Source organism: Heterocephalus glaber, unplaced genomic scaffold (assembly GCF_053883595.1).
Source record: "Heterocephalus glaber isolate CG9 unplaced genomic scaffold, H.glaber_assembly_v1.0 deba00001457, whole genome shotgun sequence".
In the NCBI taxonomy this organism is placed as follows: Eukaryota; Metazoa; Chordata; class Mammalia; order Rodentia; family Bathyergidae; genus Heterocephalus; species Heterocephalus glaber.
This window is the reverse complement of record NW_028258305.1, coordinates 31,230,358-31,248,697: the sequence shown is the minus strand read 5'-3', so window position 1 is coordinate 31,248,697 and position 18,340 is coordinate 31,230,358. Positions and strand designations below refer to the sequence as shown.

Here is an 18,340-nt window from a genome sequence, read left to right as displayed (position 1 = left end):
GCACTTCTTCCCTGCGGACATAGCCCGGAAGTGGTTGCAATCACCCTCCCCGGGGCAGTGCTCGGTCCCGGCCCAGCTCGGTATGGGTGTTCTGGTGAGATCCGCTGCTCGGCAGCTGTGCTACGCGGCTCGCGCGGGTAAGGGTGTTCCCAGTAGAACCCAGTTGTCGTGGAAGACGCTTGGATCACCTCCACAGTTTCCCGGTTTGGGGATCTTGGTAGCTCGGGACTCACTTCTAGCCTGAGGCGCTGTCGGCTGCGTGGTCGTGGGCAAAGCGCTTGCCTTCTCTCGCGTCGTGGGCGAGTTGCGCGCGTCGGTCCACCTTCTGGGCTTGAGGCGCAGTTAAGGATGAACGAAGGTGCCAGGAAAGCGTTTAGGCCACTTGAACGTGTAAATACTAAGATTTATAATGGGGCTTGCTTAATCTGTATTTTTCAGTCATTCCCTGTACTTGGAGAGGGAAATACTTCAGCTCCGGCAGTGATGAGCCGGCAGCAAACAACCGGGTGACGCCTATGCTACGGCATCTTATGTACAAAATAAAGTCTACCGGCCCCATCACTGTGGCCGAGTACATGAAGGAGGTGTTGACCAACCCAGCCAAGGTATGGGTCGGGGATCCTGCAAAGCCCCCTTCAGCAGATTTACGAGGTGCAAGGGTTGAGGGGGTTGTGTGCGTAGGGAGAGAGGCCGGAGCTCTTCTAGGGCAGCCTGGGGACATGTAGTTGAATCTGTCTTCGGCCACGGCTAGTGCCACTGCAGAAGACAAATTCCCAAGGCGTTTAGGAGGAATGTAACTGGCCTTTGAAGGAAGGATGACTTTCCCACCTGGGCTGATGGTGGGGTCGTTGTACTGGCGGAAGGGCATGCAGGAGAGGGAAAAGCATAGCCCCTTTAGGAGGCAGGGGAAGGATGAAGAGTTACATTTCAAGTATACACAGGATTCTTCGGTATGGAAGTCGCCAGTAGGCAACTGGAAATAAAAACTCATTGCTTGGAAAGTTGTCTGTCAGTAGCTTCAGTGGGCATTAAAAGCATGTTCAGGGTTTCTGCGATTGGTTTGGCCTATTCCTGTTGGATGTGGTGAAGCGACTCAAGTGTCCAGAGGTTTTCCAAAGGCGGGGATATTTTAATGTTTGTGGGCAGTGTTCTAAGATGGGCGGCTTAGACTAGTGCAGTGGTAGGAATGAGGTGAAAAATGGGTGCTTTTAGAAATAGATCTTGGACTCACTGGATTTGCTGATGAGTTAAGTAGAACGGTGAAGGAGAGGAAAGAATCAAGACTGATTCCTAGCTTTTTAGCTTGAGCAGGTGAGTGAAGGTTGTGCCTTCTGTTGAGACAGGATGGAGAGAACCAGGTTTGAAGGAGTTCTGCGGAAGAGGGTCTACCTCAGCAGCTGTTTGTTTTGTCAGTGATGTTCAGGTGGAGGTAGTAAGTAGGCACTTGGCTGTTTGGGTACACATATGTAAATTTGGTTGTCATCAGTGTGTAGATGGCAATTAAGGCCACGGAACCAGGGAGAGTATACATAAAGGAATTTTCCCGGCATTAAGACGGGGTAACGCCAACATTTAGTATGAGATTCCTCATATACAGACCCCTGAATAGAAAGCTGAGAGTTTGTGAACTTGAATTGAAAAAAAATTACTCCTTTGTTTTCATCAACTTATAACTGAAATGTAGCATTTCTTTAATTATGAACATAGGCAACAAGTAAGAACACGGGCAATACTTTTTTTTCCCCTCCCTTTGGTGGCACTGGGGATTGGACCAAGCCCTTTCACACTGAGCTACATTAGTGAACTTTATTTGTTTTTGAGACAGTGTCTCACGAAGTCACCAACTTGCCCTGATTGGACATGCACCTTCCATCCTCCTGTTTTAGCCTTCCAGATTGCTGGGATTACAGATGTGTGCCACCATGCCTAGCTAATACTTTGTTATTGGGTAACTGATACTGTCATTATCATAATACAGTGATTACAGGTATCTCAAAATACTGTTGTGTTCATCCTTCAAATCTTAATCATTAGGTATCTGGCTTGATTTTGTCTTTTAACACACTAGTAAAGACATTTTTTAAACACTTGATAAGTATTTTTCCATTGATTTCTTCTGTAATTCTGTGTGTTTAAAGTTCTGTGCATTTAAGCCAGAATGTTGACACATACTGAGGCACACTGAGGCAGGAGAATTGCAAGTTCACATATAGCCTGGGCAACTTAGCAACTTATGGAGACCCTGTCTCAAAATTAAAAAATAAAAATGGGCTAGGGATGTAGCTCAGTGTGAAGGCCCTGAATTCAGTCCTCAGTCCTGAAAAAATTTATGCATTTAAAAAATTCTGTGGATTTACTGTAGGCTTCACTATCCTAGCAGCATGGTTCAGTACCCTACTTACGAAGTGAAGTCTCGCACCCCCTAGAAGGGGAACGTTATGTATTGCAATTTGGTTTTTTTGGGTTGTTTTTGTTTTTTTGTACCAAGGATCGAACTCAGGTCCTTGTGCTTGCGAGGCAGGCGGCAGAACCTCTGAGCTAAATCCCCGGCCCTGGAATGTTATATATAGTGAAAAAAAGTTCTGTTTAAAGATGCGAGTAAGTTTATTTTTAATGCCGAAAGGGAAAAGCTGAAGCTGTAAGCGACGTGATGATAAAAAGCCTGCAGGTGTTGGATACAGAATGGCAGTCCACAGCATTAGGCTTGGCTAAGAGAAGGGGAAGGCATTTGTCCTTTGCTTCCCAGAGAGAGTATACATGGGACCTGGGAGCTGGTGGAAGCCAGGTGAGGAATTGTGTTGAATAATGTGTCTCAGTTCTTGCACAGGGCAGGAGCCCAGGGTCACCTGCTAAGTGTGAGTGGTAGAGTAAAGTATTTGAAAAGCAGAGGGAAGTTTGTAACACAAAATTCTTTCTTGGAAGTTACGTATTATGTTAAAACTTGGGATATGAAAATAAATAAGACACAGTCCCCTCCCTCAGATAAATACTGCTTCTTGTGAAGAACACAGATGTATAAATAGGTTCAGAAGAGGAAGCACTGGGGTTAGTCTTAGGTCGAGGGCTGAGCAAGAGGTCAGCAAAGGCAGCTTGTGAGCAGACTCAAAGGATGAGTATAAGAGCGAGCAAGAAATGAAAAGGGAGAATTTGCAGTAGCATAGATGTGTAGACATCCGGGCTAATTTATAAAAAACACCTCACCTTCGGGCCGGGGATTTAGCTCAGTGGTTTCGCTGCCTGCTGTGCAAGTGCAAGGACCTGAGTTCGATCCTTGGTACCAAAAAAACCCACACCCCAGCTTTTTATTGAGATACAACGTTCTGATAGAAAAGTGCATAAATCACAAGCTATAGTTCAGTGCATTTTCACAGAGTGAACACTCCCATGTAATCTGCACCAAGATCAGAAACAGCACATTAGCTGGGCCTGGTATACTCGGGAGGCTTGAGACAGGAGGATCTTGAGTTCAAGGCCAGCCTGGGCAAGATAGTGAGACCCTATCTCAGAAAACAACAAAAGAAACAGAACATCAGCAGGAAGGGTCTGGGGCTGGATTGTGAGCAGGAAGGGGAAGCAGGGCAGATATGATCATTGCGTGGTTCCGGGTTCTGCAGCTGAGGAGTAACTTTTTCTTGGTTTGGCAAACAGACTCCTATTTTGTGAAAGAAGTAGAGACACTGTCTCTGTCTTGCTTATTTAGAGAACTTTCATACCAAATATTTCATTGTATATATTATGTAAGATTTTGGAGACGTGTTTTAAAAAACCACACTTGAAAATTAATTTTTCTTCATTTTTTTCCCTTTTGCTCAGGGATATTATATGCACCGTGATATGCTAGGAGAAAAAGGAGATTTCATTACTTCACCTGAAATAAGCCAGATCTTTGGGGAGGTAACGCCCTACGTAAACTATAAAAGACAGTAACATCATAAACATTTGAGAGCAGATCACTTTGTATTAGTCTATGATAGTGTTTTACAGGGATTTCTTTTGTGATTCATCAAAAGTTTTAATTTTTTAGAAGGAATAGAGAGGAAATAGGAAAATGGTAGAGAGGACATTTGAAAAATTTATACTTGACTGTAGAGAAGGAAGTGGATGATAAGAGGGATAAAGAGAAGGAAAGGAGATAGAAGCCAACAGATCAGAAAAGAGGAAAACCCAGATGACACTGAGAATGGAAGAAAAGAGGGAGAAAAGATAAGAAAAAGAACTCTGAAGAATTAGTGGAATTAAGATGAGGTCTAAAGCTCCCAGCCATGATTTAACCATGGCTAGAGTAGAAGTCTCCCTTTAAGGAACAGAATTTTAGTTATTTCCATATAAGTACCTTTGATGATATAGAAATAGGAAGTTGTGCACAAGAGGAAGTAGAATCTAGGTGATGAGAAATACTAATTATACCTAAGAATCATGTAATTATTTAAACGATGAGTGTGAAGAAATGTCATAATCTCATTTCATAGGTCTGTTTAATTTCAATTGAAATTGAAATTGTGCACAAGAGGAAGTAGAATCTAGGTAATGAGAAATACTAATTATACCTAAGGATCATGTAATTATTTAAACGATGAGTGTGAAGAAATGTCATAATCTCATTTCATAGGTCTAATTTCAAATACTAGTACATTTCTGTAAATGATGTCCTGTTATCTGTACCATGAGGCTTTTTATTGGAGTGACAGGAGATTTGAGATTGTCTTATTTAGTCCTTTCCCTGGTCTTAGGCAGTTTCTCAGTACTCAGCCAAAGATTTTGCATGACCCCCCCTACTATAAAAACCCTCATGGTACAGAAAAAAAGATGAAACTATTTTCTCCTATTATTAAGCTTCCTGCATGGTGTATGTTGTGATTTTGTTGTGATTTCCTACTGAAGTTCTTCTGTGTGCATGTGTATTATGTATACATTAAATAATATACATATAGTGATTTGTAGATATTTTATGGCATAAAGTATGTACTTATGGGATTTTACATTATGGTATACTTTTGTACTTTGTATTACTTTAATCTATGTTTTCTTTGTCATAGCTACTAGGCATATGGTTCATTAGTGAGTGGATGGCCACTGGGAAGAATGTAGCTTTCCAGCTGGTGGAACTGGGCCCGGGTCGGGGCACCCTCATGGGAGATATTTTGAGGGTAGGTGATAAAAGAACGTCTTTAAGTCTCGTGTTGGTTAGTCTTATTCTGAATTTGATAACTTCATTGATTTTCTTGGCTTTCAGTTATACCTTCTCAATCTTAGTTTCTCAGCTAAAATATAATGTTAGAATAATATAATGGATAATTTCTCATTATTGTTTATAAGCTTAAAACTGTGTGTGTGTGCATGTGTGTGTGTAGATGTGTAGAGAATGTAAAAGCTAAGTGTTTAGAAGACATAGGAGAATGTATTTGTCCTCTTAGTTGGTAAAGTTTTTATTTATATCTGAGCAGAAGCCGTAAAGGAAAAGATTAAAAATTTAATTTCAAGAAAATAAAATTAGGAACTTTCTGTTCTTTATAGAAATTAGGAAATTTTTGTTGTCAAAGACACAATGGAATGATGAGATAAGCCACAGAGTGGGAGAATTTACTAATAACCAACAACAGTAGAATATATAAAGAACTCCTTTAAATCAAGGAGAAGATAACAAAGAATAGAAAAATCAAGCTAAAGATTTGAACAGGCCCCTCATAAAAAAGAAAATCCAAGTGGCTATTGAAAATGAAACAATGCCCGTTACTCATAGTCAGAGAAATGGGAATTAAAATCACAGCAAGATAGCACTATAACCCTATCAGACTGGAAAAAATAGAAAGTCTGACATCACAAAGTGTTGGTGAGGATGGGGCTATGTGGAACAGTGGGAGCTGTCATGTACTACTGTGCAGGTATAATTTGGTACAGCCACTTTGAGAAGCTATTGGACATTATCTGCTAACTTTATAAAGTCACTTATGTTGTATGAATCTGAAGTTTTACTGCTACTCCTATAAACTGTACCAGAAGTCATGTACAAGAAGGTAGCATTGTTGATAATAGCAAAAAACCCAGAAACAACCCAAATTCCTATCAGTGGGAAAATGGATCAGGAAATTGTGGTACAGCCATCCAGTGTAATACCAAGTGCTGTAAGAATGCTTGAAGCCAGCAGAATGTAGCAGTATTCAACATAAATTAAAACATTGAGTAAAAATAGCAATTGCAAAAGAATTTCTATGATTACATAAAATCCAAAAACATCAACAAAAGCAAGATATATTTGATAACAAATATATTTAATAAGATTCATAAAGAAAGGTCATGAAGTGCTTAATTGGAAATTTAGAATGGTAGTGACTTCGGAACGTAGGGGAGGACGCAGGGGCTGTGGAGGTCATGTCCTGTTTCAGTGAGCAGATGGTGGATATTTTATCATGGTCTCTTTCTATCATTTGACCTAGTTCTTCATGAAAACATTTAAAAGGAGCACTGTTAGTACCTGATAAGTAGTACTGCTTATTATTCTTCTGTAGTCTTTACTATTTTGGAACCCATTAGTCATTTTGAGTTTATTTTGAATGTACCTGGCGATTCTTTATAAAAACACAAAGATGTTCTAAATTTTTTTTTTTTTTTGTGGTGCTCAGGCTTGAACCCATGGCCTTGCTCATGCTAAGCAAATGCTCTACCACTGAACTACATCCCCAGACCATATTTAAATTTCTTGATGCTCTGTGATTTGCTTCAAATTGGGAATTGAAAGGTTTTTTTTAAAGCAAAATTTATAAGCATAAGAATCCTGATCGTACTTGGCAAAAAAAAAAAAAAATCACTGATGAAGTTTTCAGATCTCTATTTTATATTTCTTTTAAAATGACAAAACCATCTGAATTTAAAATATTTTAAAAAGTTCTTGAAATAGTATTTTCTTATTCAAGTACTTGAAAAGAATTAAGCCCACAGCCTTTAAGATGTCCGACCCAGAGAATTTAAAGGAATGTAAACAAAGTTTCCAAACCAGGTATTATGGACCTATTTTTTAAGTGAGCTTACTTTTGAAAGGTTTTTTGCTTGGGAAATTTTTCCATGTGTAGTTTAATTTCAAGTCAAGTTTGGACATCTTGTTCAATTGATTGGTCTGTATCTGCACATTTGTATCTCAAAAATAGGCAAAACACGATGAAAATTCAGATGAAAAATCTTGATACTCTGTGCTTTTTAATTTTTAGCAAAGACTGATACATTATTAATATTTTCCTTTCTTGTATGTTTACAACAGTAAAAAAACAAAAAAACAAAAAAACTGTCGCATAGCTAAGAAAAATTGAAAATCCAATATAGTCCCAGAGGTAAGCTGCCAAGTTATTAGTGTCGTTCAAATATAATTCCCTTAGGACACAGTTTAATCATCTGAAATGTAAGAGTATTTCATAGACATCCAAGCTTTATAAAACCAAGGACATACAAATTTTATTTCCTTGGTCTTTTTTTAAGACTTTATAATCTGAAATTGTTTTTATTGAATGCTAAATTTTTTATTTTCATTCATTAATCATAATTTATCATTAGGCAACCAAATTGTACACTGTTTATCTCTTAGTGATGGGGAACATTTTAGAGCTTTCAGTGATACAAACAGCCCGCTGCAGCACACATGCCATAGGTTCACCACCACTGTCTTAAATTACGCCGAATAAGTCTAATAGGTTATGATTCTTACAGACTGTTGGAGAGTGGCTTTGATCAGGAGCAGATCTTAGCAAATATTACTTGTGATTTGACTGAATAAAGGTAGTAAATGGTTAGAAAACCTAACATCTATTTATAACACATTGTATTTTGCCCATAATTTTTTTCTTTCTGTATTTAGGTGTTCAGTCAGCTTGGATCTGTGCTAAAAAACTGTGACATTTCAATACACCTAGTAGAGGTGAGCCAGAACTTAAGTGAGCTTCAAGCATTGACACTAACTGAAGCAAAGATCCCATTAGAGCAAAATCCTGAATCCCTAGTGTATATGAAAGGTGTTACTAAATCTGGGCTCCCAATATCCTGGTATCGAGATCTACAGGATGTTCCAAAAGGTAATTAATTCATACTGCTTAATCAGAGAATTTTAATTACAACCCCATAGTAGTGATCATTGACCATAACTTCTTACAGCAATTTAATATTTCTGCCAAGTTCCTTTTCCATAGAAAACAGCTCCCCTTTTTTTTCCTAGAAAAGATTGTAGTAGAAGATAGAATTTCCTAACATTAAGGAGCAATGTATTTAAAGTAGTTTTATTAAATAAATAAATAGCAAAGCAAAAAACCTCCGAAAGCCAAAATGTAGATTTCCACTGTACTTTTTAGTATTTCCCTGTATCAAGGATTGTACTGATGGACGAAGCAGCCCAAGACAGCAGGGGCAGAAGAAAGCAGTATTAATAGAAGGATTTAGTTATTTAATCTTTTGAAAATGATTGCTTGCCTAAGATGGTGGCACAATCTCTGTACTGCTCCCAAGAATCTTTGAGGAATCCATGCTCAAACCTAAGTGGGAGTAGGATCTTGGGCAAGACACTGAGAGCCATTCCCTGACCTCAGCCTTCTCAGATGATTTTATAAAATTCAGATTGCCCTCCAAATGTGAGCTAACAAATGTGTGTCTAATTTTTTTCAGGTTGAGTGGTGATGAGATTTAACCAGTAATTCAGACATTGCAGTTCTCTGACCCTGTTATGTAGAAAATGAGAGTAGTAATGCTTACTCCTTCATATGTTCTGCAGAGTAAGTTTCCCATGAAGAGTAGGCTGTCTTTGGCAGTGATGATTATGGAAGCATCCCAGGTTCCAATACTGAATAGTTAGACATTTTGTTTTTTACAGTTAATGTTTTAGAGACTTAATTACCTTGAAATGCTGAACCATTAATTATTTTCTTCTATTTTTAAATAGGATACAGCTTTTTTCTTGCACATGAATTTTTTGATGTTCTTCCTGTGCATAAGTTTCAGGTATTGATGGGAAAAGTCATGTTTATAATTGAATAACAGGAGGTCTTGTGTTGCAAGGCTGAACATTTACAGTACTTACTCAGTTTATAAGCATTACCTGTTGAGTGACTTTTAACTATTATTTGAAGTTTGGTGAACATGAGTAATTGAAAAGGGAAATGAAATATTAACTAGAATTTTAATGTTCTTGGAGTATATATATATTTTTTGATGGTACTAGGGATCAAACTCAGGACCTTGCACTTGCCAGGCAGGCAGAGCACCACTGAGGTAAATCCCCAGCCATCTTGGAGTAATTGTTAAGAATTCTTAATTCTTTAGTGAAGAATGCCATTGAATTTTGATGCTGATTGCCATGAATTGCTTTTGTCAAGTTAGTACTATATCTCCCCACCCCCATACCGGGGCTCAAACTCAGGACCCTGCGCTTGCCAGTCAGGTGCGGTGCCACTGAGCTACATACATCTCCAGTCCTGTATGGCCTTTTAAACAGCATTAATTCTGCCAGTCCATGAGCATGAAAGGTCTATTTTCTAGTATCTTCAGTTTCTTTTTTCTGTGTTCTGAAATTTTCATAGTAGAAGTCTTTTACCTCCTTGGTTAGATTGATCCATAGGGATTTTGGGGGAAGCTATTGTGAATGGAATTGTTTTCCTGGTTGCTATCTCATTACTGGTGTATAGAAAAGCTATTGACCTTTTAATGTTGATTTTATGTCCTGCTGCTTTGGTATATGAATATGATCAAAATGCATTACACGCATTGACTTCCTCTCCCCATATGAAAACTAGGGAGCTCGGGGGAAGAAAGGGTGGGGAGGAAATAAAGTGTTCTTTGTGCACATACAGATCTGCCACAAAGAAACCCATTAATCTGTATAGTCGGTGTGCACAAATAAAGTGGAAAAAAAAGAATTCTGGGATAAATGCAAGATGGTAAATTTAAATGACTGGTATGTGTAGTGAAGGATTTATTTTGATAAACATTTTTAAATTCCAAACATTAATTTTTATTCTCATTCTTTCTGTGAGACTTAAGATTTGGTAATGTGGGGCTGGGGATTTAGCTCAGTGGCACCGCGCCTGCCTTGTAAGCGCAAGGTTGTGAGTTCAATCTCTGGTACCAAAAAAACAAAACAAAATTAAAAAAAAATTTGGTAACATGTCTACTGGTAACTTTTAAGGCCAAGAGGAGTTCTCATTACAAACTCCAGAGTTTGTTTTCCGTTTTGGGGCACTTTCCACATTGCTTATTTTCTTACTTTTTAAAAAATTTTATTCTATAGCTCCATTATGTATTGCTTCTTTCTTACAGTATTAATAGTTTGCGTATATCAGTTTATTCATAGTTTCTCTACTAAAATTATTTAGTGCTCTGTAAATGTTATTATGTACAAAGAAAAAGCTAATAGTACTTTTGATAAAGGCAATTATGACAACTTGCAACAATTTTTTTCATGTTCTTTTGTTTAGAAAACACCCCAAGGATGGAGAGAAGTACTCATTGATATTGACCCACAAGTTTCTGGTAAACTGAGGTTTGTTTTGGCGCCTTGTGTCACCCCAGCACAAGCTTTTCTACAAGTAGGAACACTGTGTTTTCTAAGTTTCTCTTATTGCTAACAGAGCATTCAAACTATTGTTTTCTGAGTTACTGTTTGAGTTCCTTCAACAGAGGAATTGTTAGCCACATTAAAGGTGCTTTTCGTTGACAGTGAAAGTGCAGAGGATCAGATTTCAAGAGAATAGGTTAAAGTTAAGTTTGTCACCTTAATGTCATGTAATGAGAACATTAGTAAGCACTTACTTAGCCAAGTCCTCATCTACTTTTTTAATCTGTTGCTTGACTATCAAATGATGAAGGTACTGTCAGCTTTACAGGTAAGTGCTTACAAAGGCACTGTAGTACTGACGGTAGTTGTTTACAATGAAAGCTCACATTTATTGAGTGCTTTCTATATATTACTCTGTACTTTCTCATTTCATTTGGAAGGCAACTGTATTGGGCAAGTTCTGTTGTCACTCCTTTTAGGTAGAGTGTTGCTTTTTCTCCATGTTCTACCCAGCTCTAAATTTGATTCTGGACTGTCACAGTGGTAGATTTCTGTAGACCTCCAGGAATAACTGCAAGAGCTTTCTTACCCCTGGGGTTGTGTTTAAAGGTCCAAAAATACCATATACTTCCCAGGAATATCTTGGCTTCAGAGGACGTCTTTATTCTTCTACCTCAGGAAAACTTTCTACTTTCTGGACCTTAATTAAGGGTTGCCTACCTTGGAAGTTATCAGTTTTAAAAGCACAATAGCTTTTAAGCATACACCTGTGAATTAAGTTTTCTTTACAAACTATAAGTTAAAATCAGACTAAACACTTGTGAACATACCTGTTTTTCATGTTATTTCATACTCATCTGATTTCACCTGAATGTCAGGTGGATTTATAAAGCTTACCCTACCCCAAGTTGCTTTAGTTCCTGACTTGATTAGCATTCACATACAAGGGAGTAAATTTTCCTTTTCACTTGAATGGAACAAATGCTGGTGCCGTCATCTTGAGCAGTCTAAGGTAGTAAGCTGCAGTTTGTCAGCTGGTCCCTGAAAAGGCTGGCTTCATCATTTTGATGGCTACCTCAGGTACGACTTATTTAATAGCACTAGGGGCTAAGTGGCTTATTCTTTTATTTAATTCTCATGACAGACGTATATATAAATGAGGAAAACAACACAGACTGAATAACTCATCTACCATTGAGCACCTGGAAGAACTAAGGTTCACCTATAATTCTCTGACTTCAGCTGTTATTAACTGTGCAGTAATAAGCAGAGATGAAAGGGTAGGTTCTTGTTTTTAGTGGTGTTAGGAGGAAGCAAAAGATAATGTTTTCATCATGAAGAATAAGTATCACGTTTCAGTCATCTCAGGCAACAGTAAAACTTCATAGATACCAGTCAAGTTGACAAGCATTAATGTTTACCGTCACTTCACTTTTGAAGCTAGTAAGCCCATTTGTGGACTCTTCTGTACTGGCTGGACATTTCAGCTAGTACGTGTCTGAGATCTAGTGGCACTACTTCATAAGCTGATGTTTCTAGACACAAGGCGTATGGACTGGTATTCTTTCTACTCCAGCAGGTCATCATAATCTGCTTAACAGGATCTGTTTTGTTATATTGGATTTATATCTTTTGTTTTTTCTGCCCAATTTTTTGAGTGCCTGTTAATCCAAGGCACTGTTCTAGGCAGACAAAAATCCTTTCTCATGCTTTTAACCCAGTAGAATGTTTATTTCTACTATAATATGTAAGTACTTTTATAATAAAATGCATCAGGTGTGGTGTCACCAACTTGTACTCCCAGCACTCTAGATGTTGAGGCAGGAGAATCATGAGTTCAAGGCCAGCCTGGACTATACATACTGAGACCCTGTCTCAAGAAACAAACAACAAAGAGAATGCACTTGGCCACAAAGGGATTGAGAGGGCATGTACCTTTTTATAAAAGAGGTTAAAATGTCTACAAGCTTAGTGGATAACCATCAGAGAATCAAAGAATTGTACATAACAAAAGGGATGTCATGTGAAACACTGAGAATAGAAAACATACTCATATTGAGAAGGAATTTATTTTTATTATAACTTAAGAAATGCTTATTATAGAGAAACATGAAAAACCCTAAGTTTTTTTGAATGATATATTTTGATTCTTCCAATTATTCCCTCACTAGCATGATGAAATAAGGGATCATGTTGAAGTATGTCCTGATGCTGGGGTTATCATTCAAGAACTTTCTGAACGCATTGCACTCACTGGAGGTGCTGCACTAATTGCAGATTATGGTCATGATGGGACAAAGACGGATACCTTCAGAGTATGTATAGTCCAGTAACATGATTCATTGTTAGATTTGAAGCTCATTGAAGATCTTCATCCTTGGTTTTTACAGTGCCTAACATTGTTGTACATTTTATTATTAATTCATGTTGTTGTAATCACCTTTAACCCTCCATCCGGCTCCTAAAGCCAATATCCAACTATCTGTTGAACAGGGTGTGAATTACTTAAGTTCTTCCTTAATTGCAGAACCTAGTAAGCATCTGAGTAATACAAATGGATAGATTTTCTTGTAGTATGTTTTTCTGACCTGTCTTCATTTGACATGTTCCCACAGGCATGAACCACCAGTGTTAATACATGACGATCCCATTGTTACTAGTAACAAATGGATCTGGTCATTTTTATTGTTCTTTTTACTAATAAAATTAAATTGGAGCCACCTAGCAGTGAGAGATACAAATTCAATCAGAGCCACCTGGAAGCAAGACATACAACTTATGGCCCTGTCATGTTTAAAAATATTTTTGGTACTACTTTGCAGATTCAAACTATCATATTTTTAACATATCTTTTTCCTTTTCCACATGCATACTTTATCAACATCCTTTCTTAATGTTGAATATGATCAATTCTGATGAATATTTTACTGAAATATATTTAGCTATTTGTCATTTTTTAGATCTGTGGTTCTTAATTCTAACTGTATTATTGTCAATACAAATAACTTCGAAGACTTAAAAATGCTGAGCTCTGGCTTCACCTCTAGGATTGTGATCAACAAGGTTTGGATAGTCTGTTAAACAGTCATGTGAGTCTAGGTACAGTGGTTGATAGCTATACTATAAACACCTCCTAGGTTCCAATCAACCAAATTCATTGAGAGAATAAGATCATCTCTCTTCCACCACCATGAACATTAATGAAAATATTAAATAACTTTGTGTTAAGGGCAGCCTCTTTTGCACTTTATATTGGGGTTTCCATGTAGTATCTTATTTGTAAAAAGGGTGCTGCTGCATAGTGTAAACCACAGATTTAGGTCCTATTTTCCTTCCTAACAACTACCCATACAAATGTACTAATGTGCTAGCATTTCTTTGATCTCAAAAAAGATAGCCACAAAAGACAAACTCATTTCTTTTATGTTTAAGGGGTTTTGTGGCCATGAGCTTCATGATGTCTTAATTGCCCCTGGGACAGCAGACCTAACAGCCGATGTGGACTTCAGTTACTTGCGCAGGATGGCACAAGGAAAAGTAGCCTCACTGGGTCCAACAGAACAACAAACATTTTTAAAAAATATGGGTATTGATGTCCGGCTGAAGGTAATGGTTTCACTGTCATTAAATATTTTAATTTCACAGTATTTCAAAAATATGAATACCTGGTTAGGCAGCCTTACGCTTGTGAGGCAGGTGGCGGAACCACCGAGCTAAATCCCCAGCCCCTGGGTCTTTCAATAGTATAGGATTTAGTGTAACCAGACAGCTGGAGGCACAGCCTGGTAACTTTCATTGAGGGGTAGAATTAAGGCTTTCCAGTAGTATCCCTGTTCATTAAAAACATGTTCATGGGTATGAATGTTATAAGTGTTCTTCGGACAATACTTAAACTTACAGATTAAACTAGGGATATGTGTTAAGAATGCAGAACCATAAATTTGGCTTACAACAAACTACATTTTTAATAAGCATCCTATGAACTTTGGGCAAGTAATCAGAATTCACATTCTAAGCATTGCTATATTGGAATATTTGAGAGTCATTAGAGTGTTGTATCTACCTATGAATTCCTTCTTTTGGTTATTTTTGCTAAGAAATGTTTTCTTTTCAGGTTCTTTTCAATAAATCAGATGAGCCATCAGTGAGGCAGCAGTTACTTCAGGGGTATGATATGTTAATGAACCCTCAGAAGATGGGAGAAAGATTTAACTTCTTTGCCTTGCTACCTCATGAGAGACTTCATGGTAGAAGCCATCACATCAATGCATGCCAGTCAAGGCCCTCTGCATCCCCTGTGGCTGGGTTTGGTGAATTGGCTTGGCAGTGATATTTCAGCTTGCAGTTTTATCCTCCAGTTTGCCTAAGAAATCAAAATAAAGGGAACACATTTCATACATTTAAGGTAACAAAAGTCCTAATGTATTTTATCTCTTTGTAGTCAATAAAGATAGCCCATGTTATGTATAATGAAATAAAATTAGAACTTTTAGGGTTGTAACTAACTCTTGGTACAAATATGTGTTCTCAACTTAATTGGTACCGAGAACTTGAGTTTTCCTTTTAATAAAGCTAGTTGTTTTTTAAAGTACATGAGCCCTGATTGGTTTAATAAAAATATTGTAAAAGAGGAAGTAGAATAAGATATCTAAGATCTTACTAAGTGAAAAAGTAAGATGCCAAAATTTCTATGGTTATTATTCCATTTTTGCTGAAGAGGAAAGGCTACCTTTACATACTTACAAGTAATTTCATAGGAACTAATATAAATTTAGTTATAATTATTCTAAACTTTCCTTTTAAGAAATAAGTTCCTCAAATAATTACTTCAAAGTTAGTGTGCAATTATAAGGTCATTTTTGGGCAGGTAAATAAAGTCACTGTTCTTAAATGTACCATTTGTTCCATCCATATATATTATTTTCAGAATAGTTTTGTTATCAAGGCCTAGGAAAATAACACAATCAAGTAAGATTTTCTTTGGATCCCTCTCTTAGAGTTAGGCCAAGATTTTCACATGAAAAGTTTGGTGATACAGAAATACATTTTATTATCAAGCTTTTTGAGAATATTTACAAAAAGTGGCATGTAACAAAAAATATAAAAACGTACTGAACAGTGTCATTATAGATGACTTTGTACATTATCAAATGTTTCTAGCAAACAATTATTTCTTATACAAACACAATTTGACTTCAAGACATTTTGTTATCTGGAGTAATTACTCAACTCCAAATTATCTGACAGTGCCTTTACAAAATTAAAAAAATGTCTTAGGCATTCAACAAAAAGAGTGCAATTAATTTCATGGCTTGTAAAGTTTGATTATATAAGTTTAGCAAATGAACATAATTCCAGTTAATTTTCACCATATGCAGTAAAACTAGAGTAGGTTGCCTAGTGACTCAAAATTACTCCATTTTTAGGCATGTTGATAAAAACTTTGGAGGAATTTGGAGAAGTCATTGTCTATCACAGGGAAAACTCATTTATAAAAAGGATTCTCAAAACTAATTTGGTTAAATCTTTGTAACTGCTATGTGAAGACAAATTGAAATAGTGCAATGTCTCCTAGAGATATAGGTCTATAATGTAGCGTAATGGCCATGAGGGTTCATACTAACTGTGAACTTTGGGAACTAATCTCCTGTGCCTCAATTTCCTTATCTCTAAGATTCATAATGTACTTCCAATGTGACTTACTGTGAGGATAAATTAAAACATAATAAAGAACACAGAGGCATAGGGTAATATATTATTCTCTTAAGGATATTTTTAGTCCTAGATGAACAGCTTCAAAGATCTCTGAAGGCCTTCTTAGTCTGTTCACATATAAGAACATACTTTTCCTTTGCTCTCCCAAATTCAGTGGACAAATGAACACTTCTATATTTTTACTATTATTAAATACTCTTACTAAATATATTCATACATATCTCATCTCTATGACCACACTTTGAGGAAAGTGGAGGCAAGAATTATCTTCATTTCATAGACTGAGAAACTAAAGACTCACATCTGCTCAGGTCAACAGAGCTAATCTGACTCTAAATTATTTCTTTTACTTAGAGTGGAGTAGGAAAAAACAAAAACAAACAGGTTCATACTGATTAATAAACAAAAAAAGGCCACTATATTGCTTGTAAGTGGATGGTCCTAGATCTTAAAAGATTAAGCATCTTTAATGTGAAAATCTGAAAGCACCACCACTTTCAAAAAAGTTTTGGATTTTAGAGCATTTCAGTTACAGATATATGTAAATATTCCAAAATCTAAAAAACACTGAAACCTGAAACACTTCTGGTCCCAAGCATTTCATACAAGGGATATTCAACCTGTATTAGTAAATATTTTTAAAATAGTCCAATGCTGGAGCTGATATGTAAAAAGTTCTTAATCATTGTTTAGTTTGGTATATTGATGATATAGTTCAACTCTTATAAGCTGTTTCATGTCTACCTCTAATCCACTCCCCCAGACTGCTTAAAATTAAATAATTTAAAAACATTCCAGATATTGTAAAGCCCTCCAATAGGCTAAGGGAAAAAAAAAGATAACACTTTACTACAGAGTGACAGCAGAATGAACTGACCCTTCATTGGCCTTCCTTTTAATATATATTTTTTGCCCCAAATTATTCAATCCTAGGTAAAAATAAATTATGTAACTGAAGTTTAGATATGCTCCCATCTGTGTGGCATCTGCATGGTGTTCAAGTGGGAACATGAATGTTTACCACAGCTGAGCTATGAGAAGGCACGCGTAACCATTCAGCACTTGGAACAGTTCCTACAGTACTCTGTTTTGTAATACCAAGCGTCCTCAACCTCAGTAGCTATTACAATGTACTCACAAAAGGCGATAATTTCTTATGCTGTAGAGAACATATTAAGAGCTGCAGTTCCAAAAAAGATTAGAAATCGCTGTGTTAAAGTCTGGACTGACATCAAACCAAAGGTAAAACAGTCCAGTGCTCCTCTTGTATGCATCTAGGAAAAACTTAAATATTTTGGTGGTCAGGCAATCATTTAAAAGTACTTTTGTAGATCATATACTGTTAGCCTCACAGTTAATTCTAAATCCAATAACTGGCTGCTAGCTTGCCTTTTTAAAAAAATGATGTAAAATTAGGAAAGGGAAGATAAATTAAATGGCATTACTGTATTTAAAAGTGAAGGATTAGGAAAAAATACAAAATCAGTTATTGCTTATGCTACAAAAATTTATAAAAAGTTTCATCTTAATTCCTTTGTGTTTTTTATTACTGTTTCCCTTCCTGTACCTACTCATGAACTACAGTATTGGTGTCACCAATGCTTTATCGTATTTCATGTCTTTGCATCCTTGCAGATGTCAACCTACAAGGAACAGTTATGCAGCAAAATATTAGTCCATAAAATGAAACCCTTATTGAAGTTAGTTTACTGATAATTAAGGATCTTCTTCCATGTCATCCGGATTAGGAGCCATAATGAAGTGCTTTGGGTATACCAGGTTATGTGTGTATGCATGGATTTCCCAGCGAGCATCATCACTTTCATGTGTAATGTAACGTTCTCCGATGCGAGTTTCAAATTCTCTAAGGTCAAGCCACGTCTGATAGTCCTAGGAAAAAAATGAAATGATTATGAACTATAAAATAAAACACTGGCAGCCTTTTTTTTTGCTTAGCACACTAATCATTGATAACCGCCACTCATAAGTTTTTGCTACACAAGTTCTAACTGGAATATTTTAAGTTGGCTATGTTGAAGATACTTTTTCATCAGGATCTCTAATAAATGAATGTAAGTAGTTTCTGAAATTAAAAAATAA

The 18,340-nt window shown here is 36.9% G+C and overlaps 2 protein-coding genes across 13 annotated transcripts in view; one reads left to right on the top strand and one right to left on the bottom strand.

Moving 5' to 3' along the window:
* Positions 1-5: 5 nt before the first annotated feature.
* Ndufaf7 (NADH:ubiquinone oxidoreductase complex assembly factor 7) lies at positions 6-18,191 on the top strand. Of its 7 annotated transcripts, XR_002392880.2 has the most exons (12): positions 6-137; positions 439-605; positions 2,624-2,785; positions 3,814-3,894; positions 5,037-5,147; positions 7,844-8,057; positions 8,915-8,973; positions 10,446-10,556; positions 12,697-12,840; positions 13,958-14,131; positions 14,640-14,930; positions 17,876-18,191. XR_002392880.2 is itself a non-coding variant. In XM_021253730.1 (11 exons), exons 1-11 carry the CDS (start codon positions 83-85, stop codon positions 14,853-14,855), a joined length of 1,494 nt encoding a protein of 497 aa, XP_021109389.1. In that variant the 5' UTR covers positions 6-82; the 3' UTR covers positions 14,856-15,116. The 7 variants fall into 7 exon arrangements, 5 of the variants coding, with proteins under 5 accessions (XP_021109389.1, XP_004839358.1, XP_021109392.1 ...); XR_015453006.1 differs by lacking the exon at positions 2,624-2,785; XM_021253730.1 differs by lacking the exon at positions 17,876-18,191 and having other exon boundaries at positions 14,640-15,116.
* The window catches only part of Prkd3 (protein kinase D3), a 76,863-nt gene continuing 70,967 nt past the window's right edge, over positions 12,445-18,340 (bottom strand). For 3 of the 6 annotated variants that reach the window (XM_087216133.1, XM_013070181.3, XM_021253727.2), the window contains exons 19-20: positions 18,017-18,130; positions 16,267-17,524 (exon numbers count right to left, since the gene is read on the bottom strand). In XM_087216133.1, coding sequence (XP_087072259.1) covers positions 17,414-17,524; positions 18,017-18,130 — 225 coding nt within the window. In that variant the 3' untranslated portion in view covers positions 16,267-17,413. Of the gene's footprint in view, positions 14,889-16,266; positions 18,131-18,340 lie in introns of those variants that run through there. The other 3 variants (XM_004839299.4, XM_004839300.4, XM_013070180.3) reach the window with 2 other exon arrangements.

Excerpts from the sequence above, each read along its gene's own strand:
- Ndufaf7 (XM_021253730.1), top strand. The coding sequence starts at position 83 with ATGGGTGTTCTGGTGAGATCCGCTGCTCGGCAGCTGTGCTACGCGGCT. Across the intron at positions 2,786-3,813 it reads TGGGAGCTGGTGGAAGCCAG|GGATATTATATGCACCGTGA; the intron begins GTGAGGAATTGT and ends CCTTTTGCTCAG. Across the intron at positions 3,895-5,036 it reads TAAGCCAGATCTTTGGGGAG|CTACTAGGCATATGGTTCAT; the intron begins GTAACGCCCTAC and ends TCTTTGTCATAG.